This window comes from Coffea eugenioides, chromosome 6, assembly GCF_003713205.1.
Source record: "Coffea eugenioides isolate CCC68of chromosome 6, Ceug_1.0, whole genome shotgun sequence".
Classification (NCBI taxonomy): domain Eukaryota; kingdom Viridiplantae; phylum Streptophyta; class Magnoliopsida; order Gentianales; family Rubiaceae; genus Coffea; species Coffea eugenioides.
The window spans coordinates 1,036,082-1,061,417 of NC_040040.1; the positions used below are offsets into that span (position 1 = coordinate 1,036,082).

The window sequence follows — 25,336 nt, forward strand, 5'->3', positions numbered from 1 at the left end:
TAAAAATATACCCCTACTCTTTTACTAAATTAAAAATTAACCCCTATAATTTTGTATAATTACAAATTGGCGTTAATTTTTTCAAATTTATAAATTAACCTTTAAATTTTAGCAAATTTATACATTAACCCATATTCTTTTTACTAACTCCATAATTTCGATAATTTTGAATTTTTTACATCCTTTCTCTTTGGATAAAACGCACTAAACCCCCTTATTGTTTGCCTTTTGTACACAAAAACTCCCTCATTATTTAAAAACACACGTATAAATTCCTTGTGCTTTGGACTTCTTTGGGGAAATGAATAGAAATCATCCAATTTGACAGAAAGACGTAAAATTCCAATACTAACCCCATTTTCAAAATGTACCAATAGTTGATTTAGGATTTAGCTGCTATTTTACTGACTTTCTTAATTCATTTGCGAACAAAAAGTTAATTAAGGGGCCAAATTGAAATTTTAAAAAGATTTCATCATTTCCAAACGGTCATCTTCTCCAACCTTCCCTCCTTCGCGCTGTGAATACTAATGTCTTTTCCATTGTCATCATTTCTAGGTTCAACCATCAATCATTTATACCATGCCTCATTTTTTCTTTTTTCTTTTTTTCTTCCTTTTCCTTTTCTTTTCGTCCTTCACACTAAAATCGATCAAATCAAATTAATATCAACACCAAGAATCTCGATACTAAATTAAGCAGAAACCACCAAATTGAAGTCAACTCGTATTTGATTTGGGCAATGAGAAAGCAAAATTCAACTAAAACCCACAAAATTTCTTCATGAAAATCACTAGATCAAAAAATGTCTGCACACTAAAATTCACTGCTTTAAGCATTTCCCCCTATAACCCACTTCACATGTTCAGATAAACTTGTCGGCAGCGGTTTCGCTAAAAGCTTCGAGAACACCTTGGTAGGCAATATGGAGCTTCAAGCCATGCATCGAAGTTGGAGACACATCTGCAATGGTGAGTGGTTTGGGCATATTGTCTATCAGAATGAGATTTAGACTGGCCTTGTTGCCATTGACAGACTTGGCGATGCAATCCACACCAGGAAATCCAAGCAGTAGTGTCAATGGCAACAGCGGCTACACAAAATTGGTGGTGGCGATGGACAAGGACGAAGGGAAAAGGGATCACCTGGAGGCCGTGAGATGCTGGTGTCTCTGGCTTCAAGAATCGAGTGGATTGTATGTTCAAGGGAGATTTTGAGATGATGAGAGAAATTCAAGTCCAATTTGAAAAGGTTTGTCGAAGGTCATGGAGCTTTGGGTTTCTGCTTGTAGTTGCACCGGAAGGAAAGCATAAAAAATGAAAAAGAAATAAAAGAAGAAAAAGAAGAAGGAAAAAAGAAAATGCATAAAAATATAAAATAGCAAATTACCAAATTATCTTTGATATATTGCTATCACACTCGCTTGTGAAGTGTGTGTAACTCACCCTCCGTCATTAGATCATTTCCATCCATTTGCCAAAGAAGTCCAAAGCATAGGGGTTTTATCTACATATTTTTAAATAATAAGAAAGTTTTCGTGTACAATAAGTAAATTACATAAAGATTTACTGTATTTTACCCTTTCTGTTTTTCATCACACGCGAAACTAATAGTTATTTTTGTAATGTTTAATTTGTTTTTACTCACTTGATGATGTTAATCCCACTAGAGTAGTTGATTGATTGCCAAAAAGTTCCTTATTATTCTATGGTTCTACCCAAATTTACAAGTGAACCTAGTATGTTAATTTGATATGATACATGTATCAATTTTAACTTAATAAAAGCATCCCCCTCTTTTTTTTTTTTTGAAACTATTCGAATAAGATAATGTGTACTTGCAAGCAAGCGGATTTAGTAATAAAAATCAAAACCCATAAATTTATCCAAAAGGATTTAGTAAAAGACTTGAACAAGGAAATTACGATTTCATAAGAGACGTTTTCTAGCGAATCCAACCCACTATAGCGTGCTGAAACAGACTTAGCGAAAAAGAAGGAAACGAGCAGACCAGAGCACGACAAGGCCCTTATTGCTACTAAACCTCAAATAAGCCAATCCATCTTATGTGGCTTTCAAATTTCAATCTCACGTGAAATCATCAAGAATTGGCGTCCAAAATTTAAATGAAACTGGTCCTAGAACCGTCCGAAAATGCGGCATAGTGTGTCAATATACATGACTGAAATTTCCAATGGCCTTTGTGAATGACTGTCGCCGGCAATCAGAAACTTTTTATTCGCAAACAATTTAAGACGGTCCAAAATCAAGTCAAACCTTGTAGCAAAGAAAAAGCTTAAAGCGCAACTACAACTAAAAATGTAATTTCAATTCCTACAGACTACGAAGATACATACATCACCGACACATTTAACACCCTAACAAGGGGGAAAAAATGGGAGACTTGCTCCAAAGAATAGAACTTTTCCAAAAGGTCATGACTTGGCTATTGTAAAAGCAGTGGAAGAAAAATTTGAGGCCCCTAATAATGAAGAGAAACTTCATCATTGACTTTGCTTGTTATTTCTTACCCAAGAGATGTCTGTGTGTCATCAAACAACCTCCAAGGCCAAACAACTGATACGCATCGATCAAAACCTTTGATTTGCCAGGAGATAATTCTCAACCATCATTAACCAATTAAAGAAACGCAAGAGAAAGTGAATGCTTTGCCGTCATTTGCAGCACAGTTTCCCTTACTTCCGATAGCAGTTCCTTGGGGCACCATGGAAGAAGAAATTGTGCATTTCTGCTTCTCACTTCTTTAGGTCTGCAGGAATTTCAATTATGAACCTGAAGTATGCCCCCTTATTGATTCGCATTGCAATTGCTCAAGAATGTGTTTTCTGGGTTCAGAAAATTCCTCCAGAAACCTTTATATTTGGGAATGCCCAGCTCAAGCCAGGGCTTCATGTTCCCATTGAAATGCAAGACTGCTGCTTTCTTAACAATCTCAGGATCCAGCCCATAGTTGTAACCCAGTCCCGATAATACCCAATTATCATCAAGGTCATAAACAAGGCCTTGAAATGTAAGCAAAGTGGCTGGCACTGCAGCAGCTTCAGATATTCCACCTCCGGGTGTCAGCTGTGATTCATATTAAGAACAAAAGCCAGAAGATCAGTAAGTATAGGGCGGTAGGCATGTCTTATGGAAATAAATAGTAGTAAAACTGCAACCCTAATTACATTGAGGAATCAAAATACCTTCTGAGCGCCTGTTTCTAAACGGAAGTCATGGAGCTATTCTCTTTATACAATTCTAAGGCGTATTACCTGTTGTTTCTAACCTTCCATGAGAGAGATAATTTACAAAATTCAATTTTACCCCTAAGCTTTGTACCATGCGTATATATTATCGTATATAATCTTGAAAAGCCTTAACGGCCTGCTTCAAGCTTAGGAAACTGTGCTTACTTACGTCCTGGGAAGCTTATCCTCTGAAAACTTCTTGTTCATTATCCAGTCCAAAATTCGAAAGAAGACAACTGTTTTAGAAAGAATACTGATCTCACATCAATTAGCCAAGGACTTCTAAAACTTACATAACTAATCAAATCTGAATCTGGTCAATGATCCAAATACATCCAAGGGAAAGCCAATTTTAAGCAACGGACTGTAAAGTAGGTCAACGAAAAAGTTCAGCATGTTACTGTTAATTTCAAAGTAAACTACCACCCAAAAGGACAAACTACAAAGGCCAAAATGTCAGCTTAAGATTAATACTGTGCCAGCCAAACGCAACCAAAATTGTCAGGCAACTATTGAATCTCTCCTCCCACTGGTTCATCTTACCTACACATGAAAACTTTACGATTTCAAAACTATCTTTAACCAACTTGTACTCCTAAAGAGCAACCATTAAGCATTGTTTTAACCTGAAATCAAATTTTTAAACAACCAAATCACAAATTCCACACACCATTGTTGATCCACTCCCACTTTTATCATTGAAAATTATTAACTTTCTCAACATCTATCATGGAACAATTATTTCATTCTGCTATCGTCGACCAGGGGCAAATCCCCAAGCTACCCCATAAAGCAACTTCTTCCCCTCTATCTATTTATTTTGTGTCTTCTTGCAAAAAGATGTTCTCTCTTCCCCAACAACATTCGCCAAACCCCAGCATCATCCCCAATGCCAAATCCTTAGCGACAGCAAAAGGCCCCTCCACTCTTCACATACCCTTCTTCAACCATCTCAGTTAAATATCCAAACTTTTCAGGACTATATATAACCCATTCGAATACCTATTTTTTGGTTCAACACCACCATCCCCACCAAACCCCATCTTTTCCAAATATAATAACCAACCCCTTTATTAGGTAGCATCACAGCATATTCCACTCCAACTGTTCACACCACCCTTCTCTCCACTAAAAAATCATCCAACAACACTCTTCCCCCCCCCCCCCTCTTCCTGGGGGAGGGGTCTCAAATCACCAGATCTGGAAGACAATTAAACTAAACAAATTGTCACAACACACCACCAGAAAGAGCCCCAGACTAGCCTGAGCGCAAGACTAGCCTGCGAAGACCACATGCTCTCAATACAATTCTTATATGGTAGCTTCACAGATAAAGAAAAGGGACAAGAAGCCTTCATATGGATGAATTTAGCCACTTCCAAAAAAAATCCAGTTTTATTACCTATTTCTCTGTGTTACTTGATGGTCCCAACTTTAAGGGGGCAAAATGTAGCTATCAAACCATAAAATGCTCATAGGTAGGTCTACTAAACCGGAGGTATATTATAATCTAACCAAAATATAATTGGCATACTTTTCACATTTTAGCATTTCTTCCCACCACAGAATAATCAAAACCATATTACTTGACATACGTACCTAATGAAAGCAGACTACAGGAAATCAACATGAAAAAATTTCAGCTCACCTTAAGAACTAATCTTTCAAAACTTTTAGTAAGATCAAGCTTCCTCCATCTGCCTAAATCAACGATATTCAATCCAGACATCCAGGCACAAGATTGTTCATCAAAATTATTCTCACCCAAATAATTCTGCAGCTGCACCAATCTCACTGTGCAAACCATCACAGCACCAATCACTTTCTCACCCATGTCAAGGCTCCAAAGTGCTGACAAATCTTTTTGGACAATAATATCATCATCCAAAATCATAACTTTCCTCAGTGTGGGGAATATATCGGGAAGAAGATAGTGGGACTGTGAAAAAAGAGAAAAATATTCAGTTTGAACCCAAACTCTTGACAATTTGTCAACAGAACGAAACGAAACACGAAATTCTTCAGGCAGCAATTGATGGACTTGAGACAACTTCTCATGCTCATCCAACTTCAGACCTTCAATATCCAAAACTCGGACTGTGGCGTCCTTGTACTTATTTTGGAAGAACCATAATTTCATAGCAAAGTAATTCTGTCGATCTGTCAGCACATGAAAAACTTGACTCGAGGTTTCCTGAAAGCAGTAGAAATTTAGTGAGACAAACTAACCTTTTTAAAATCTGTTGAGAAACATTCAATGAAAATAATAAAAGAAGAGATATAAGAATCAGAAGCATACTTTTGAATTCATTACAGTTGAGTTAATTACAGCTGATGATGCTAGTATATTATTAGAGAATATAACAAAGTGATGCAGATCTGGGTTTTGAAACTTGTCAGCAAGCAGAAGTTCCATATCAGGTGGAGGAGATCTAAAATACTCCACAGTTAACCGTAATGACAGACAGTGAAGACTCTTAGGCATGGTCTGAACTGTAAGTTGGTATAGGAAAGCACTTTGCTTCATGTGGAAGTTTGCTTCATCCTCTGTTAAATCAACTAACTGTCGAAATTTTTTATCAACATTATTACAGTCCACAGGGTGAGATTTGGCTCTGGCTACTGTACTTTCCATCTTATCCAGCTTCTTTTCAATCCTGATAAAAAGACATTCAGCAAGTTCAATCTGATATTCAATTACTACAAAAATTCAATAAACTGTAATACTATCAAAAGATATGACATTTTAATGAAACATTACTAGAAGAATTTCCTCAATTGCATTGACAAGTCAAGTACTAATAGATGACATGAAGCAAAAGACTGAAGTTGCTGCTGGAGAAACCAGAAACTCTTTTTTAACCATGCCTTCAGGATTCAAGCATACAAGGGGAATGTTAAATTTGTTTTCAGTTGTCAACCATTAATTTAAGATGAGGATCCTTTCAACATGTTATTCACAGATTTAACAAGGGAAATAGCCATACTGTGGAGGGAGATCTTTATCAGCTGTAGTCTCACTGAGAACCCGCTCAAAATCCTGAATATTTTGCTTTAGTTCATGTGACAACTTGTCAAGTACTGAAAGCTTAGCAATGCTCGGATAGTATGCCCGAGCTACATAAAGCAGGTCCTTCATCTTCTTCACTGTATGATCTTTCATTCGTTCCCTATGCTCTTGACGCCATAAGCAGTAGCTCCCAAATCTTAACTCACATATGTTTTTGCTCTCACTGCTGCCTTTCATGCTGTCAGCCATCTCGACTTTACTTGTGGATATATTTTTCTGCAAAACCAAGTTAGAACTAATTAAATGGTGACTACCAGTGGAATAAAACCACCTTGAATGGTTTGCCAAACTCATCCAGCTCTGATCAAAGGCATACATTTGCTTTAAGGCCTGGTTTTGGCATATCAGGTAGCAAAATAAGAGCTGCAATATTTTCAGAGAAGGGGAATATAGTAAGTAAACCAACTGAGATGCAATACCAAAAGACCAACACATTAAGAAAATAGTTAAATCAACAGTCATTGAAATATGAGTGATAGACAGACACACAAGACACACAGAGAGAGAGAGAGAGAGACTTTTATTGGTATTATACCATTTGATCTGTTCTTAGCTTCCTCAACAGAGTTCCTTCTGAAATCCTGAGCAGATACAAACTGAGTTCAATGAGGAAACAAGAACTATGGTAATTCACAAACTACAAAATTACGATATACGCAATGAAATGAGGAAATGATATCAGTCAGAGCATTAGGCAATGGCTCTAGATGGCACACCTCCCGTTTTCATTTACTATTCCGACAAAGATATTTGCCAGCCAAATATCTGAATTTAAAAAAAAAAAAAAAAAAAAAAGAAAGAATGATGACTACTTCTACATCCACACATCAGTCATGAGGGGAATGTGGTATATGTGGTAAAAAAAAGGCAAGAACCTAAGCTGCAAGAGAACATAGAAAATTGATAATTTCAAATTCTATCACTTTCAATTGGCCGAGGTACTCCCAAGAGAATCACAAAAGGTGCTTCCACTTTAAATGCAACTTCAATCTTCTTTAAAATATCTGTAAAACTAACAACTCCAATTTGTCCTAAGTTTCTTGGGGGATGGTGGGAGGAATATGTCTCAGACCTGTTGCTGGGAACCACCTTTCTTTAAGACTTACTAAAGATGTTTTCCTGATATGCAGCCCGGCATCAAGCATGTCTGCAGCATCAGCCTTTAAATTTTCTCTTCCTATTTCAACCATCTCCATCTCAAAATTTGACCTCATTCACTCTGAAATATATTACGTTCAACCAGAGATTCAAATAATTACTCAACAATGAAGCTGTAAGATATGGGCTCTTCATCTGATTTGCGCATAAAAATTTCCACCTTGGCTTCTCCTATCCTTTTAAGGAGACATTCAGATTGGTTAGGGATCTGTGATAGCCTTCGCCTTGGATACTCCAATGACAAAATCAGAACTCCAACGAGGAACCAAAAAAAAATTGAAATGTGAAGTCAACGTAAATTGAACTGCCTAATAAGAGGCTTTCTCCAATTCAAATTAGTTGGCAAGGAAATCGAATTTTTTTGAGCAATCAAGTCCACATAAGGTGATCAATGACCCTCCATATCAACCTGTCCAACAAACACAAGAAATTCCCTAAGTGGCAGTCCATTCTCATTATGTTCTGCCACTGAGATCACAAGATTGTAAGAAAGATGCACATTATCAGCTCTAACCCTATTTCCTTCTTTGGATTTCAAGACCTTGTCAAAAAAGATAAGCTTTATAAAGCACATATTCAGAATTGCCCCAAAAATTTCAAGCAATTATAAAGCATATCTTGACCCATATGTATACCATAATAAAAAAAAAAAAAATGGCCAATAAAACAAAGAAAATTAATTCACATACTAAATGATTGTGTTTCCATCCTCAAACAAAGCATACATCAATCATAAACCTAGATGTTTAATGGGACTCCTCTGAAGTGGGATAAAGTCTTGACAATCGCACTTGCTTTTCCGTGATCTCTTATAGGCTCCATATCTAATCTGGCACATAAACCTGACTTTTCAATTTCATTGTCCAACATAAAGAGATGGATGCACTTATGCAAAAGTCTCCAATAGGTTATGACAGGCACGATAATCAGGACTTCTTTCTACCCATGATGTGTTGTCTAAATATTTGAATTTGTTAAAATCCAAAGAGATCTATGCTGTTTACACGTTGGCAGTTTAGCTTACTAAGGCATCACCACCACCTCTCCATGGTATGTATTCCCTTTCTTTTTTCTTTATTCAAGATAAATATGTTGAATTCCAATTCTTAAAGCTCTCTTCTACAGGTTTACCATGCAATACTCCAACATATCATGAATACAGTCAATGATGTTCTTTATACTGTGTCAAGGAAACACTGCCTCCAATGACTGCTTTCACACCAATAGTTATCACTACAATCGACGACTCCACCATCATCTACTGTGAGACTCAGATATCATCCCATTCTCACAACATAATTTTAAGGCAGGCACTACGTACGAACTATCGACTTATTATGATATCCATTACAAACTTATTCTTCTCTAAAATGTTTTACATTTGGCAGTAAGTCCCAAACATACTTTTACAGAAGCTTTATTGAATTCTATACAACAACTATACTCCATCCAAGATCTTGAAGATCAACACAAACATGTCAAGATTCCATGATTAGCACAAAATTTTGAAAACTATCAGCTTTTGCTATATTTTGAAAACTATACTGATAACAGTATTTATAAGATGGCATCTGCACTGCATTAAAACAAAGTGATCAGAATACAAGGTTCAGCACAAAAGAAAATTCTTTGGCGTCTGAACCGAGAAATATGGTATGATTTTCTTCAGCTTAATTTTTTAAAAAACCAAGTCATCTCATTGGTTTACAGCTTCCTTGGGTCATTATAAGTTCATAATAGTGAAATATGTAAACTCCTATGAGGTAATATGCTTGCATGTCATAACAGGACATTGACCACAATAGATTTCAAATGGCTACGATATCTCTTCTTAATTATTTTGTTTCTCTCAGTTGGCTTCTTATCTTCCTTTGTTTTCTTCGTTTAGTCAAAGTAAGTTTCATGACGTCAACATAAAACATTTTCTACACAAACATCCAACCTGACCAGTAGAAAGTTCAACTTTGGAGAAAAGTTTTGACCACCAAAGGAGTTAGTATTCAGTATTACACGCCGAACCACCACTCATATCCAAGAGAACAAATAACAAGAGTGCAAGAAAAACATTAACAGAACTAGCAATGAGCACGAATAGTGCAAGAAGTTGAGTGTTAACCATCAAAGCAGTATGCAATGAACCTTAGGACGAGTAGGTTCTAATCTTCTTATAAGGTCATCAACGTGTCTTGATTGCTCATCCTGAAAAATCAAAGAAAAGGATAAATCAGAAAGTACTCTCTCTGTTCCTCAGAATGTGTCTTTGTGCAAATTCTTTGGAACAGTAAAATTCAAAGAATAAAAGTTTATACTTCCAAAATGATGGTGATTCAGGCATGACTAGCCATATTGCTGAAATGAAATAATGATTACCGTTGAGTTGTTTTTGGTGTCGGCATCACTAGTTTGACCAAAAATTGTAATATCATTCTAATTCCCGTCAAGAAGCATTGAAAATGAAAAATGACCATTAGTATCTACTGGAGGTAATCTGAAGCATCTTCGATGAAAGTAAATTAAAGTAACACAAAGTCATATTCTTACAGTGCCAGAAATCTGTTGTCCAGAGTCGAACCCTGCAAAAACCAACAATTAAATATTGTAAAAGGAGAATCTATCTAAACACACAACCACATGCAACCATATCTAAACCAAAATGAAAAAAAGAAGGAGAAACAAGCACGCGTGCAGACACACACTTCTAGTATAGCCTCCAAAGCTGTAAGATATATTTAGCACCGATCTGTCCCCATTGGGGGGAACGATGATGTCATGCCACGACATACATGAGATCCTTAAAATGGTACCTAAGCGTAGAAAAACTAATGGGATGATGCAAATCAAAAGATCCGAAAAAATTTTAGGAAAAAACAATTTCGTGAGGAAAAGAAACAGATTGAGGACTACATTCTGTGGATTAGAGCGGAAGCTACTCTTCCGATCCACTAATAATGCAGAGTACAAGAAATGCATTGCTAATGGGAGGCATTTGGACAAAAAGGGAGAAACCCCAATACAGTCCCAGTTTTGGAAAGTATAAGTTCTCTCAATCGCAGATCACGGTATGAATCTAGTAGATCTAAAACGGAAACGCTCGTAAACCCCGTTATCAAATGCTCCCATCATCTTCGAAGATTAATCAATTTGTTATATACACAAAGAAGAAAAAAGAAAAGCATACACCATTGGACAAGGAGGAGTAGGATAAGACGGGGAGGAAAATTACCAGAATGAGATTGGAAACTATTGTGAAGGCCGAGCAAGAAGACCAGGGGAACCAGCATCGAAAGCAATACGAGGCCCAACACCCCAATTACCAGACCTTTCCATCGCCTCTTCCCCGGAAGAGTATAAGAGGAGCCACCACCTCCACCGCCAACCGCGCCCTTCATTGGCCCGTCCCCTGATTCTCCCACTTTGTTCTCTTCCCACGCCGATCTTCTCCACTTTATTAAGTATAAATTATCTTTTTAAATTAATTTTAAAATTTATTCTGCTTTGGCTTGTAATTAATTTTGAAATTTATTCTGCTTTGGCTTGTAATTATTCACATCTTGGGATAAGTTATACCAATATACCAAATCTACGAAATGACGACAGAAGCGAAGAAGTTGGCTGAAAATCTTCCTACCAGACCCGCAACGGTGCAATTTTTTCCATCTTTTTTTTCCCCAAATTATTGCAGCCTCTCCGACTCCCTTCCTACCCTTTTCTGCTCCTGTCTGTGTACTCCACTGTTAACAGTGACTATAGTCTCCAAAGATATTCCTCCAAGCCGTTTGGAATTTGGATTGGTACTTTTGGGAAGCTTTCATAGAATAAATACACTGTATCATTTAAGATATAACTAGTGAGATGGCCTGCGCGTTGCGCAGGAACACTAATATTTCCCGTGTTAAGTTACTTAATTTTTAGCCATTATATCTTTCTTATAATATAGAGAGTTATATAATTATTATAAGTCTGATTTGAATTATAAAATAATAGTGCGGTAAATTCATTGGATGAATATAGTGTTAATAGTTTGTGAAGTATGAAGGATATTTTGTAATATAATGGTTAATAAAGTACAATAATTGAGACAATGCAGTGTCGACATTTTGTGTGGTATGATTTGTATAAATTATGTGGTTTGGGTGAGGTAATTATAAAGATATCCATCTATATTTATGTATATCTCTATTACTCACTAAGTTCCATAAAGATGGGCCTATTTCCTTTTTTTTTGCACAAATTAAAACATTTAATCAATATAATCACAAAAATTATTTTTCTTTCATATTTTTGTATAATGTCGCTCACTAATATTAGATCATTAATCTACATTAAGAGCCATGTATTATTACATTGTTTTTGAAATTTACAGTACTTTAATTTTTTTTAATGTAAGAAACAATGTAATTAATGTTGCATGTTTGACTAAAAGTATAATAAAAAAATAGCATACAACATTGCTTTTCAATTTAGAGTAATTTAGAGCCATTAGGAAACATTTTATAAGAATTATATATATATTAAATATGGATATTTATCTAACAATATAAAAGTGAGAGTTGCCCTATCCATGAACAATTTTTTTTGTCAAACAGTTATCCTGTAATTGTTATTGGATGCACGGACTATTAGTAAATAACATACTAATTATTCTTTTTTTAAAGAACGAAAAATAAGAATAAAAACAAGGGCATTAAAAATTTGTAATAATTATATAGAGTAATATGGATATATAGACTAATATATCTTTATAATTATATGTGTTTAAAAAGTAGTAGGATTAGAAACCATTTTTAGTCGATGACACCTTAATCGATTTTGGTTAATTGTGATAATAATGTTGGACTTCTTTTCTTTTCTTTTCTTTTTTTACTGCTGATAAACTTTTGGGAATCATTTAGTCAAAAGCTACTACTGAACATGCTAAACAATTACTGCATTCAACAATTTTATAGAGCACTATTTTATTTCATTTTTTTTGCAATATATGCATTCATTTTTTTCCAAACAATTTTATTTCATGTCGCTGTAATAAAATCCATTTTTTAAAGTCACTAAAGCCAATAATAATTTATTAATTATATTCCTCAATAATTGTGTATTTACAAAACACTCAACATTATTTAGATTGTTTCTTACATTAAAAAAATTAAAGTACTGTAAATTTCAAAAACAATGTAATAATACATGGCTCTTAATGTAGATTAATGATCTAATATTAGTGAGCAGCATTTTACAAAAATATGAAAGAAAAATAATTGTTGTGATTATATTGATTAAATGTTTTAATTTGTGCAAAAAAAGAGGAAAAAGCCAACAAAAGCCAACAAATACAAAAGCCAACAAATTTGCCCTCAAAGTTGCCCAAAATTACCTTATAAATGCTTGGCAAAAAATTCACTATTCATAAGCCAACTCCCTCCAAAAAATAATTGTTGTGATTATATTGATTAAATGTTTTAATTTGTGCAAAAAAAAGGAAAAAGCCAACAAATACAAAAGCCAACAAATTTGCCCAAAATTACCTTGTAACCGCTTGACAAAAAATTCACTATTCATACGTCAACTCCATCTTTTATTCCCAAAATTGCAGGATAATCACTTGACCAAAAAAAAATACTATTCATAAGGCAACTCCCCCTTTTATATTGTTAAAGATTAGATTATTTTACCCATGAATTAGTGTGTATTATTAACTTATTTTGTCCTACAATTTTTTCTTCAAGATAATCCAAACCAAATGCCACAGGAAGCACGTGGCTTGGTGTTGGAAATAATCCCACGGCAAGGCAAGGCACGTGGCTTGGTGTTGGAAATAAATTTGCTTTGAGCCATCTGGTCTGTGGCTAAGGAGGTAAGGCAAAGAATTTTAATGACCAAAACGCCCCTCAAAGTCATCCAATGCCAAAAGCGAATTTCCAGCAAAACCATTGCCATCCAATGCCAAAAGACCAAAACGCCCCTCAAAGTCACAAAAATAGCAGCATAACCGCTTGACCAAAATTCACTATTCATTTGCCAACTCCCGCTTTTATTATATAGATATAGATGTATGAAAGGTAAAAAATCAAAAAGAGAAATTATTCAAAACAATTCTTAAAAAAAATACAATCAGAGACATGTAATTGTTTTATTTAATAGCTTTTTGAAAAAATTGCCTAATTATATATGCGACATTGTAAGTGATAGTCACAAGCCTAAAACCTTCTTTGCTCCAAAAAAATTTGTTGGACGTCTCTATTTAATACTTGCTACTAATTAAGTCGCTACTAGTTATTAAGGCACCTATTGTGTGCAATTAATAAAAATCTTTCAAATTGAAGTATTAAAGTGAAAAAATTATATGAGTTGAGGTGATTTAAAGAACAACCCAAGAAAAAGGAAGAAAGAATAGTAAGGGATCATGAGTGATATTTTGTTATACATTTTTGAAAGTGTAAGAACCAGTGGATAAATACAAAAAAAAATGTGGATAAACGTGAAAAAAATAAAGAATGTAAAAGATAGGAGGTTAATCATGAGACTATTCTACCATTTTATGCTGATGATAAAGGTCATGCCTTATATAATATATCCAAAAATTTTTATAGAAATTAGTTCTACGTTTTGAAAATCAATTTGTAAGAGAATCTTTGTTAAAATAAAACTTTGTGAATTAGTCGTTTTTTTTTGTTGCCAATAACAATGGGTAGCTATCAAAACAATTTAAATTTCTAATAAAGCAATGGCTTAATTATAGATTACCCCCTATAAGTTGAGATCAACATCAGCTTACCCCAAATGTTTACGAAATGTACAAATCACCCAGTAATAACTAACATTTAATAATTTCAAGAAAGCATTTCAAAAAACTACGCAAAAAAACCAATCATTTTGTGAGATACCCAATCGTTTCCTAATGTTGTGCTTATGGCACAATATACATTCCCTTTTTTATCATTTTTCATCTTCAATTCTTATTTATCGTTATTACCAAATTATTTTCAAACTTAATATTCATTGCTTTTGTATTGTGAAACATATTGACCACTATAAGTTAGCTAATAAAATAAAAATGTTAGATTTAGATTGGATTTGGTAAAATTAGCCAAACTCATAAAAATATATGTTGGCTTTACACAAAAAACCCAACCTTTTGACATGCATATATGTTTGGTTGATTTTTGCTTTTTTTTTTTGGTAAAAACATTTAGTCAATTTTTCCATATTTTTCACCTTTAAAGTATGTGGAATTTGTTTTCCCGTTGCATCTATTTTGTTATTTAAATATAGTCAACTATGTTTAAATCAACCATAGAAGCATGAAATGGGCATTTTGCTACATCTCAACTTTTTCCTAGTATTAGTGTAATTACTTTCCAGTGAGACAGAGACAGAGCGAGGAAAAGATACCAAGCAAACTCTCGCGATGTCTAAAATTATGGTAAAGAAAGAGGGTGAAGCCAAATTGAAAAACAAAAAAAAAAGAATTGAAAGAATAAGAAAGAAGCAAAAACAGAATTATGAAAATAAACTATAAAAGTCTTCAACTACAGGGCATTTTAGTCAAGAAATGTGTACAAGAAGTAAAGTGGTTCAAAAAGTTGAGGGGACACAGTGATACTCACACAAAATTTTAAGGAGGTTTAGTGCAATTAAGCCATATAATATTGGGTTATTTTTCATCTACTCGTTTGATACAAGCTAAAGACCTTGATCTAGACTTGTGAGAGGTTTCATATGTAATACGCAGAATGAGAGAGAGACCCACGTCCCAAGCTTCCTCGTTTAACTCTAAAGAATTAATTATGTTTGCAAAGTTTTTCAAACTCCAGAGTATTTAAATTTCTTCCATTCTGCTTTGTTCAAGGTGAGGAGGGAGGGTCAGACGGCCTGTTGAGTGAAAAATTAATACGAACAAACTTGACAAATATATTTTGATCAATCAACATATAGAATCGTTCTCATTCTTCCATTTGATCAGCTGCTAACCGGCTCCACAACTGGAGGAATACAGTCAACTTTGTAACGCAGAACCTGTTTCAGATGAAAAGCCATTTAAGAGGGAATAAATCACTGTTTATCAAAGCATAAAAACAGGCCATTCAAACTCAACAACATAAACGGAAATTAGAACCATAGATTTTTTCCTTTCCGCGCATGGGAAAGTGGAGGCCAGCCCCCGGGGGTTAGGAAAATGCACCAGGGGCAGAACTTACCGTGGTAACAGGAAAAGAATCTTAGTGATCAGTCAATCAAATGCAGGCACAACAAACATCACATTCGCCCATCACAACAGGAGATGAAGTCAGATTGGTAAAAATTCATCTACATACCTTCCCGAAAAATGCTGAGAACGAATTATCCCAGACAAGCCTGTAGTTCCCAGCCATGCATGTGCAGAAGTTACCCTGCGATAAACTCTCTGACTCAGCAAGTAAACAGTAACATTGCATGTTATATGCAGTAACTTGGCAGAAAAAGGCGAGCTTACTTGGTCAGATTCATATCGGCCATAGGGCAAGATAAGCTGTGGCATAAGCAAAATATCAAGAAGAAAAAATGAAAGATGGAAGCAAATTCATATTAGTGAATACAAGGCAAATTGCATTCTAATAGGAAAACTCTTTAACCAATTTTAGGAAGGGATAGTGGTGGGCAAAGGCTCATGGAAGAATGGGTCGCACCGGCTTTTTTTTTTTTTTTGAGGGGGTGGGGGGTATGGAGGTTGTTGACAGGCATATATAACTCACAGTTTTTTGTCCAGCCGCATCTGTGTATTCTACACTGAACCCAATGTCCTGTAACAAAATAGATCAAGCTCATTGAGTAATAAGGGCAAAGGCTTGTGTGATCATTTCATGTTTAGAAATATTCATTATACTCTTCTAACTCCTCCTCAAGACGCCAATGCCATTTCTAAATGCCACAAGTGTTCTCTATGGGCAGTCAACATAAATTCTCTTTCCATTGATAATTGCAGCATGTCCATACTACAGCAATACCAATGCATTAGAAGCTCAAACAAACATGTTCTAAGTCAATATAGCAGAACTGGTACAGATTTTTATGCTTTCCTCACTACCCCAGTTCTTGACAATAAATTTGTCCAAATAGTCCAGAAGGGCAGCAAGTATCTTATGGTAGATTTCTCAGACAAAGCAAAATCATAGGAGATTGGATACAGATGAAACACCTACGGATGTGTATAATTAGTACTAGTGGGAAAGATATACCCAGTGCAAAACTTTATCAAAAGGATAAGGAGAAAAGAAAAAATGGTGGAAGTTATTTAGAGAGGGTATTAATGAATCAAAAATGACATAAAAGACTAACACCAAACCCCCTGCTATTGCTCTAGCATAGATGGCTGCTGGAATAGGAAAACTTGTATAAGATCAACCAATGAGCTTGTGGAAATGCATATTGTCCGAATACACAAAAGGACTAGAACAAATTTATCAAGAAACAAATCCATGACAAGATACCAAGTTAATACCATATTCATTCGACCTTGAACCAATGAGAAGTCCCAACCAATGTACGAATTTATAGAATCCACTGACAATGAAACCTAGAAAGAAAAGAAAAAGAAATGTCAAACACAATAAGACTTTAAAAACTGCTCTGTTCTTGATGTCCTACTGAAAAGTACTAAAAACCGGGGGGAAAAAAAAACAACGTTAAAAAGATCAGTTCTATGTATTAGCCTCAAACATAGTTAAGTGAAACGGTCATAGCAAATTATGGTGCAAACGTAAACCTAATATATGTTTGATGGGTTCATTACCTCCAAACCTTCTTGAGTTATGACCAACTACTACAAGCAACATTCTATATGGTCCCAAGTGATCAACTTATTCACCAATCTATGGATATTAGAAAAAGTTAAAAAACATCATATATAAAAAAGCAAACAAAAAGACTTCCCTCCTCCAGTTCTGCATGCTTTTCTTTCGCTTTTGCTTTTCAACTTAATGACATGTTCCCCTTTACTCGGTCTTGTTTTTGTAATTTTTAAAACTATCTTCCTTCTTTTCTTCACTTCAAAGCATCATAAATAGTGATTTAGAAATAGCAAATACCTGAGCTATAGAACATGTGTACAAGAACCTTCATCAGATAACAAATCTTAGTTGTGACAGCAGTGGAGTTTGTGTCATTTGTCTTTCTTAATAAAATGATATGTAGCTTTGTATGTTGTGGTATAGTAATAGTGTTTTATCATGCTCATCTAGGAGTAACAAATAAGAATTTGGCTCCTCTCCAGAGGATTCTCTCTCCATTTCCCACAATGCACATATAAATGTATGACACATGTCTTCAATTACTAGGAAGGGACAATGATCATTTCAAATTTGACTAATCCTAACCCTTGTTAATAAATGAAGACACCTGTTATGCATCCAAATGTAAACTGTAGGAAATGGAGAGAGAATCCACTGGAGAGGAACCAAGTCCTAAGATATAATAGTAAAGCTTCTCCAGAAAAGACTTGGACAATATTTGCCACAATGTTAGATTTCTTCAGAGATTAGAGCATCATTAGTCCAATTCATTTAGAATTTCAGGATAACCAGCAGAGTTGAATATGAATAAGATTTCCAATTCCAAATAGTGCAAGTCTTTTCAAAAGGCATGCTATTACCAGGAAAATTCAGTCCCCGTCAACCTTCAAAAATCAGTTGGAAGAATAATATAAGGATGGAGAAGCTGATAAATTGGGTAATGTCAGCATCGCAAACAACATTATGTCAAAGCTAACATGGTATAGCAAGATCTTTACCAGCTAATGACACAACCATGTCAAAAATCAAACCCCAGGGCAATAGTTATGACAAAATAACATAGTAAACCATTTCATCTATGGTGCACTCGGTATGCAAGTCCTACTCCAGCTATAGTAAACCAATTTCATATATGGTGCACTCTGCATGCCAAGTCCTAATACAGCTATGGTCATCAATAAGTGAAATGCTTAGGATTCTTCATTGATGATTGCAATGAGACAAAAATGACATTCATGCCCACCAAACAAGGCAATTACTCTTTAACTAGCATCACTTTCAAATAATCAGAAATTAAACTCATGATAATGCAAAACATAAACCTCATAAATTTTGCCAGCGGGTATGTTTATTTCCTTGAAGTCATCGTTATTCCTGCATTTTTTTTGGGAAACAATTAAAATTCTATAACAAAAGCATGATGAAAGCCCAGCTCATACGTCAAAAACAAATCCTTGAATACTGCAATAGCAAAACCAGACAAACCTCGCTTCTAGGGCACCTGCATCCTCGGCTGTAATAAAAAAGGGGGAATTTGCAAAAACTTCCCTGTTCAACAGAAACTTAAATCAATCCATTAACAGCAAGAAGTGCATCCAGCCAAAAGTCTACCTTGCCACATTAGACTCTTTTCTCAGCTATTACAATATCTAGCTATCAAAAGTGAATGTTACAGTTCATTTTCAAGCAATCAGAATATTCAGTCATGATCAGCAAAGCTATGTTGAAAAAACAAACTCTATGTTAAACATATAGCTTAATTATACGTTAATAAATTAAACCCAAAATAAAAAAGGTAAATGACACCAATGGTCCTTCAACTTCTGCCCATATGCAAATTTAACCCTCCTCCAAACTTTTGAAAGTGCCTATGAGGTCCCTAAACTTATAAATTTCGTTCTAAATGGTCCCTTTAGGCTATGCCATATTAGCTAATTTTAATATCTTTGCTTGAATACTTAATCATTGATAAATTTGACAAAAAGAAAATAACAACCCTGCCTTTGTAACAATTTATATAAACTAAAACAAAATTATTTTTATAAAATTAAAAGTTTAACATTATATGCTTTACGTTTACAAAATTTTGCTGACTCTTCACACAACTAATACAACTTGAATTAAAAAAAAAAACTTTAAGCAAAATGTATACAATAAAATTTTTTTCTTTCTTCATATTAATATATTTGGGTAGCAATATTATAGGCAACATCATTTACTTTATAGATAATATAGAATGACAAAAGGATAAAACTAGAGTACCATTCACTAGTTTATTTTACTAAGATTGTTTCTCCTTTGTTTGCTTCTCTAATTATCAAGTACATAAATCGTAAATAGTTACTCCTCTTTCACTAAATTTATCATCAGAATTGATCTAATTTGATTAAGCCATAATAGCAAATTATATTCTAACTATATTAGAACACAATATAGACTTGCATAAAATTTTTGAAAAATTATTTCATCAATTTTGTTGTTCAAAAGAGTAAATGATAGAATTTATCCACATCCATTCAAGCAGAAAAAGCTTCCTAAATGTTAAACTCGTCAGGGGACAAATCGACATAAACTAAATCTTACTGATGCGAACTCAAGACTAACCTAATTGGATTTGGACTTGGGGACCATTTAAAACCAAATTAAGGAACTTAACGACCTAATAGACAATTTTAAAAGTTGCGGTACCAAAATACTAACCCTGGTAAAAGTTCAGGAATCATTAAAGTCATTTACCACAGAAAAATTAAGTTTAATCTAAATGAGCTGGATTACACCTGCTTAATTTCTTTCTTAAAAGCATATCAAGAGTTTCGGTGTGGTTTAGAATTTCAGCCCCCACACGAGGGCATACTCCTCGTGCAACAAAATCAGTCATCAACTCCATGACAGCTATCTAAAAGAGGCAGCTTTAACTAAATATAACAGGAATAAGAAAACCTAGCACAGGGAACAGAAGTAGAATCAGAAACAGTACCCAATAAAACTTATAAATCTTTCAAATTCAGAGGTATAGACATCAACAGCTGCTTCCAAGACAGATATCTGGTTCCCCTGTCTGGTTTGTCCAGAAGGGACAAAAAGAAATTCAGGTGAAAGTTGCACAAAGCTTGCACAATAGATAGAGTTGAGCAATATTCTCAAGAAATACGTCAAGAATCTCACACTTTTTGAGCCTCAAAGTGTCCCCACAACAGGAGGAGGAAAAGCCGTATGTTAAGAACCATGGTTGTAAGGGTGTACAAAGGTGGTCCATACCTATGTCGCTGCTCTTCCATGGGCCTGGTCAGAAAATTTTTCTTAAAGTCATGGATAGTTATTGCCCATTTAACCCTCTACCAATGCCCCAAGAGACAAAATATACTCAGATAGAACAACTAGACTTTCAAAATGCAGGTAAAGTTGCTACCCCTGATCATCATTTATTTGCCGAATAAAATCCAGCAAAACCTGCACAAGATGAAAAAAGAATAACCTCTTAGCTAATGTTACTAAGAATACAAAAGGTTTAAAAAATCATGCCACTATGATGGGGGATGAAATGCATATCATCTGACAGATCTAAAAAGATGCAGAAGACACTACAGAACAGCAAATATGAAGAACTATCAATAAATAAAACTGAAAAGGCCGTAACTTTTACAAGAGTTCGCCAGCACATCCGAAAAGTACCTGCGGAACACCCACTAAGTACTTCACAAGGGTCTTATATACACCCGTGGCAGAACCGAGCTGGGCTAACTGTCTCCTTCTGTATGAGAAGCATTACATCAACAGCCATTTAAAATCAATCAGAAATTTGTACCATATCATGCTACATAAGCAGAAAATTACCGTTCCATCTGCTGTTTCCAAAGCAGAGCATATCTATCACGTATAGTTCCACCGGAATTAACTAAAGCTTCAATCTCAGCCTGTTTATTCCTCTCAGAGCGCTCTCTCTGTTGCCTTATTAGCGTGCCTCGAAAATCTTGTGGCATATAGGTCATAACTACAAGCAATCCAAAAAACTGGGGTTAAAAATTGAAGGAAATTAAACAATTACTACAAAATAAATCAGAGGTCAAGTAGTTTGATGAATTGACCAGAATTGAATTGACACCGCATAAGAATGTGCATTTGGAAAAATCTCTGCGTTCAGAATGACTGAGTTTTAAAAAACTAACAAACCACTAGAAAGCGTAGCCACTCAATTATTCCAAGTCACATGTCTGCAATCAAATTGTCAAATCAGCCATATTTAGGAATTTATTTTGAAGGCTTTTCTGACAGCATCATGGATAGGGATAGAAGGCAAAGGACCAGCCCTTTCCTTCTTGTTGTTCTGCAAGGAATCGCTACTTATGTAAATTTCAAGCGTGTTCATCTATGGTAAATGATATCTATTAATAGGCAACCAGAACTTTTAGTGCACATAACACTGAAGAAAGTATGCATGTATACCTGAGGGCTAAATAGTAAATACAAGCACAAACAGCTAAATATGTACAGCTACCAACTTTTCTGAAGCTTTTAAAATTCACTCACTAATGTCTTCAGATAAGAGCAAGCAAGATAAATATTCCTTGGAACTTGGAAGCAAGAAACCATAGCCAGGACTAAATAACCAATAATTATTCCTTCTTTAGTTCGTTATCTTTGGTTTTATTCTTTTTCTTGCAATTTAAGTAATTAACTATTAAAAAAAATCCAGACATAATAGCAGGAGAGACCAATTATCCCTTATGCCCCATGAACTGCCTTGAAGCTGTAACATGGATCCTAAAATGCACTTTTCCACAGAAATGTTGGATAAAACGTCAAAAGGAACCAAATCAAAACATTAAAAAAGGAAAATGAACCAGATAGGCATCCTATCCATCTCTGATTTGATATAGGCAAAAAGGAAAAGGAACAAGGACATAGTTGCAGGTTTTATCCATGACATGTACATCCTCTCACTGCAGAAGAAAGAAAGGAGATAAGATGTCCTCTTATGTAGCAATGGACCCTAAGTAAAGGCCCTTCTCTTACTTTACTTTCAGGCTCGCCTTCATCATACCAATACAACAAGCAACTACTCAAAAACCCTAGGCATACCACAACTACTCCTACTCTCAATATTTTAATGACTAACCCATTGCTCTCTGTTTTCATTCTTAAGAGGAACTAAGGCTTTCCATTTTGTAAGGCTACTAAGTGTTAACTGTCAGAATAATTGACACAACAGTATCATAAACAAACTAGGGCTGCAATCGAACCAAGCTACTCATGAGAAGCTCGCAAGTAGCTCAGTCAACTGCTCGACTCAACTCAGCATTGACCGAGTTCGAGTCAAGCTTGAGCCTACCAATTTCCAAACCCAACTCCTTCTATGACCCCATCTCTCTGTCTGGCTCTCTTTCTCAAAGGTAGGCAGAAACTCAAACCATCTATCTGTAACCCGTCTTTCTTTCTGGGTTTCTCTTTCTCTCGATCACCTCTGACTCAGGGAATCGTTGCTTACCTCATGCAGTTCAAACTAATTTGGGGATTCTCAAGTTGGGATCAAAACAGAGATTGGGAAATCAAGAACTAGAGTTCCACAATAAGTATTTCTATTCCAGCAGTCATTGTGTGTTTGTTTCTTTACTTTTTTTCATTTTATTTGGTGATGTAAAGTTTAAGAAGCTGCAGATGATTGTTTGTAATTTATATTTGGTTGAATCTGGTTTTCTTGTAAGAACAAAAACTTTGTATCGTTGAAATTTGTAGCAATTTTGTTAATGGAGCCTGGAAGTTGATATTTGGTTATGGTTCAAGTGGGGATTGATTTATGGAGCTCAATTAGGCTAGAGTTTTCATGAGCCAAAACGAGTCGAGCTCGATCTCGAGCTCGAGTAGTACAGAATTGTGTCAAGTTCGAGTTCAAGTATAGCACATACAACCCTAAAACAAAAAAAAGGAAATGAAAAAACATTCTAGCTAATGGGAAATGATCCGAACTCGTGTAAATATCACCAGGCAGACAATGAAACTCACAAAGAACTTTTTAAAATGTTTTACAGCTAACCTGTATTGAATACAAACTCTGAATTTCTGGACTGAAAATGTTCCAAAAGCTTGAAGATACTTTCAAATTTTTCTTTTAGCCGAGAAAGAAGAGAAACAAGTTCAGTATGTTCACCCGTCAACTGTTGCTGAAGCTGTGTGCAGAAGACAAAGGAAAAACCAACATCTGGTAAGCAAAGGAATCTGATAATGGGGCAAACAAGTACCAGGATGGAGATGGAACACTAAGCATTGTTCAAATTCAACGAAAACAAACACCCAACATCACCCTAGCTAGAAATCAGAAGAAATGCTCCCAATATCCACTTACCGATGTCGGCCAATTAGAGGTTTCCAGCAGATATATGATCTCTTCAATTTGTTCTCTATTCTTCCAGAGATTCTCGTCAATTTTATGCGGAGGCTGCTTTTCAGACTCACGTATCAATAATGTTTCCCCTGAAAAAATAACACTTGAATCATAAAGCAAATAGCCATGTAATTGTTGAATAGGAGAATGTAAATCCTTGCATCTATATCTATGTAGATAAGTAAGAATCGAAATTGGTGAAAAAGGAGAAAAATGAAGAGCAGACGCATATATGGCTATTAAATGAGAATCAGATCATGTGGCAAGCTTCTTATAGTTGACAAAGCCTCCTATAAGAAGTGCTGCCATATAAAACCTTGAAATTCTAATTCACATTACTCGAACAAAGACTTGAACTGCCTAACGCAATAATATACGATCACAGATAAGACATTGGTATGCTTTGTGAGTATATACAAGTGTTCATCGATAGGTACGTGCATATCGTTGAAACAACCATCTAGTCTAGGAAAAGTAGTGGAATATGTGAACAACAGAGAGAGAAGTGCGACAAACAAAGCAAAGGTGTAATGCACTGGTACCAAAAATTGTTGAAAACAAGTCCATGATAGACGTCGTCGTGACCGATAAAATTAGCAGCACCCAAAAAAAAAAATTCAGAACCTTGGGAGGGCGGGGAATCCTTGAGCAGATCGCCGGACAGGGAACGAATTTCAGCAGAGAGGCGAGAGACATCATCCGATAGAGGAGGGAACAGGTACTTATCGTAGTAAGACGCCAAGAATGACCTCGTTATGGGCACCAGACCCTCAGTTGAAGCCATTCTCTTTTACACCCACCCACGCTCGATCAATGTTCTCTCCGTTTTCTTTTTGCAACCCGCTCCTATTATACTACTTAGTGGTGGTTGTTGCGTCAGATTTGATCAACCTCACTGTAGATTCGCCGGCAATGTAAAAGCTGATCTCTCTAACGCCGGAGACTGTTCGAGTATTTGTCACACAATAAAGGAGAATTACTAATAATTTAGACGCGACGCGTACGCTGTGGCTGATGCTGTCGTTTCGTACGGAGAAAGGCCAGTGTGAGCCAGTCCAGTAGCAATAAGCAGGGGAATTTCCGAGCGGATTATTCTTTGTGCCGAAAATACTGACTCAGTGGGTTACCGCCTACCGGTTACTCGGTCGCTGCCGGGCTTCGTTTCGTTTGCTTCCATTCTGTTTTTGGTATATATATTTGGGATAATTTCAAAACCTCCCTTGAGGTTTCTAACAATTTCACTCGGCTCCCCTCAAGTTTAAAAAATTATATCTACCTCTCTTGGCATAGTAAAATACCTATAATACCCTCTACTTGGTAGACAATTTTAAATTTAAGACAATAAATTTACAAAATCCAGAAAAAATCTATTTTTTTGTCTCTTATCTATTTTCACTGCTCTCTTTTCTAATTAATATAACTTCTTTTTATTATCTTCAATTTTATAGATATTAGCAAATTAAAATTACAAAATCAATAGAGAGAGCAGATTATGTGTCAAATTAGAAGGAAATAAAAAGACTCGCAGTGGTACAAAAATAAACAATGAAATTGATGAAATTATAAGAACTAAAGATATAAAATTTGTCATCGTTTGTTTGTTGTCAAGAAAATATTTTATAAAATGTCAATAATTACATAAGAATTTCTTTCATTGGATTATAAATATTTTATTATGATTTTATTATGAAGGTAGAATTTATTCTCTACTTTTGATATAT

The 25,336-nt window shown here is 35.2% G+C and overlaps 2 protein-coding genes across 4 annotated transcripts; both read right to left on the reverse strand.

Annotated features, from left to right (window-relative positions):
- Positions 1-2,204: 2,204 nt before the first annotated feature.
- LOC113775704 (probable galacturonosyltransferase 7) lies at positions 2,205-11,244 on the reverse strand. 3 transcript variants are annotated; one of them, XM_027320689.1, is made up of 10 exons: positions 10,702-11,244; positions 10,020-10,051; positions 9,849-9,905; positions 9,618-9,677; positions 6,856-6,901; positions 6,637-6,683; positions 6,238-6,536; positions 5,550-5,907; positions 4,899-5,444; positions 2,205-3,086 (listed from the first exon to the last, which is right to left on the reverse strand). In XM_027320689.1, the coding sequence occupies exons 1-10, from the start codon at positions 10,865-10,867 to the stop codon at positions 2,808-2,810; spliced, it is 1,890 nt and encodes a 629-aa protein (XP_027176490.1). In that variant the 5' UTR covers positions 10,868-11,244; the 3' UTR covers positions 2,205-2,807. The 3 variants fall into 3 exon arrangements, with proteins under 3 accessions (XP_027176490.1, XP_027176489.1, XP_027176491.1); XM_027320688.1 differs by having other exon boundaries at positions 6,856-6,916; XM_027320690.1 differs by lacking the exons at positions 9,849-9,905; positions 10,020-10,051; positions 10,702-11,244 and having other exon boundaries at positions 9,595-9,678.
- Positions 11,245-15,203: 3,959 nt separating this feature from the next.
- Positions 15,204-24,764, reverse strand: LOC113775366. Its single transcript, XM_027320206.1, has 15 exons — positions 24,240-24,764; positions 23,577-23,704; positions 23,268-23,400; positions 21,071-21,227; positions 20,909-20,987; positions 20,646-20,686; positions 20,402-20,518; positions 20,214-20,294; positions 18,722-18,784; positions 18,559-18,610; positions 16,948-17,022; positions 16,202-16,249; positions 15,943-15,978; positions 15,785-15,859; positions 15,204-15,485 (listed from the first exon to the last, which is right to left on the reverse strand). The coding sequence occupies exons 1-15, from the start codon at positions 24,397-24,399 to the stop codon at positions 15,429-15,431; spliced, it is 1,302 nt and encodes a 433-aa protein (XP_027176007.1). The 5' UTR covers positions 24,400-24,764; the 3' UTR covers positions 15,204-15,428.
- Between the last annotated feature and the right edge of the window lie 572 nt (positions 24,765-25,336).

What these genes read in the sequence shown, in the direction of transcription:
- LOC113775704 (XM_027320688.1), bottom strand. Translation starts at nt 10,867, where the DNA reads ATGAAGGGCGCGGTTGGCGGTGGAGGTGGTGGCTCCTCTTATACTCTT. An exon ending in ACACCAAAAACAACTCAACG is followed by an intron (nt 9,678 to 9,848) that starts GTAATCATTATT and finishes TTGATTTTTCAG; the next exon opens with GATGAGCAATCAAGACACGT. An exon ending in CAACTGTAATGAATTCAAAA is followed by an intron (nt 5,445 to 5,549) that starts GTATGCTTCTGA and finishes TACTGCTTTCAG; the next exon opens with GAAACCTCGAGTCAAGTTTT.
- LOC113775366 (XM_027320206.1), bottom strand. Translation starts at nt 24,399, where the DNA reads ATGGCTTCAACTGAGGGTCTGGTGCCCATAACGAGGTCATTCTTGGCG. An exon ending in CCTCTAATTGGCCGACATCG is followed by an intron (nt 23,401 to 23,576) that starts GTAAGTGGATAT and finishes TTCTGCACACAG; the next exon opens with CTTCAGCAACAGTTGACGGG. An exon ending in TTCAAGGTCGAATGAATATG is followed by an intron (nt 16,250 to 16,947) that starts GTATTAACTTGG and finishes ATTTTGTTACAG; the next exon opens with GACATTGGGTTCAGTGTAGA.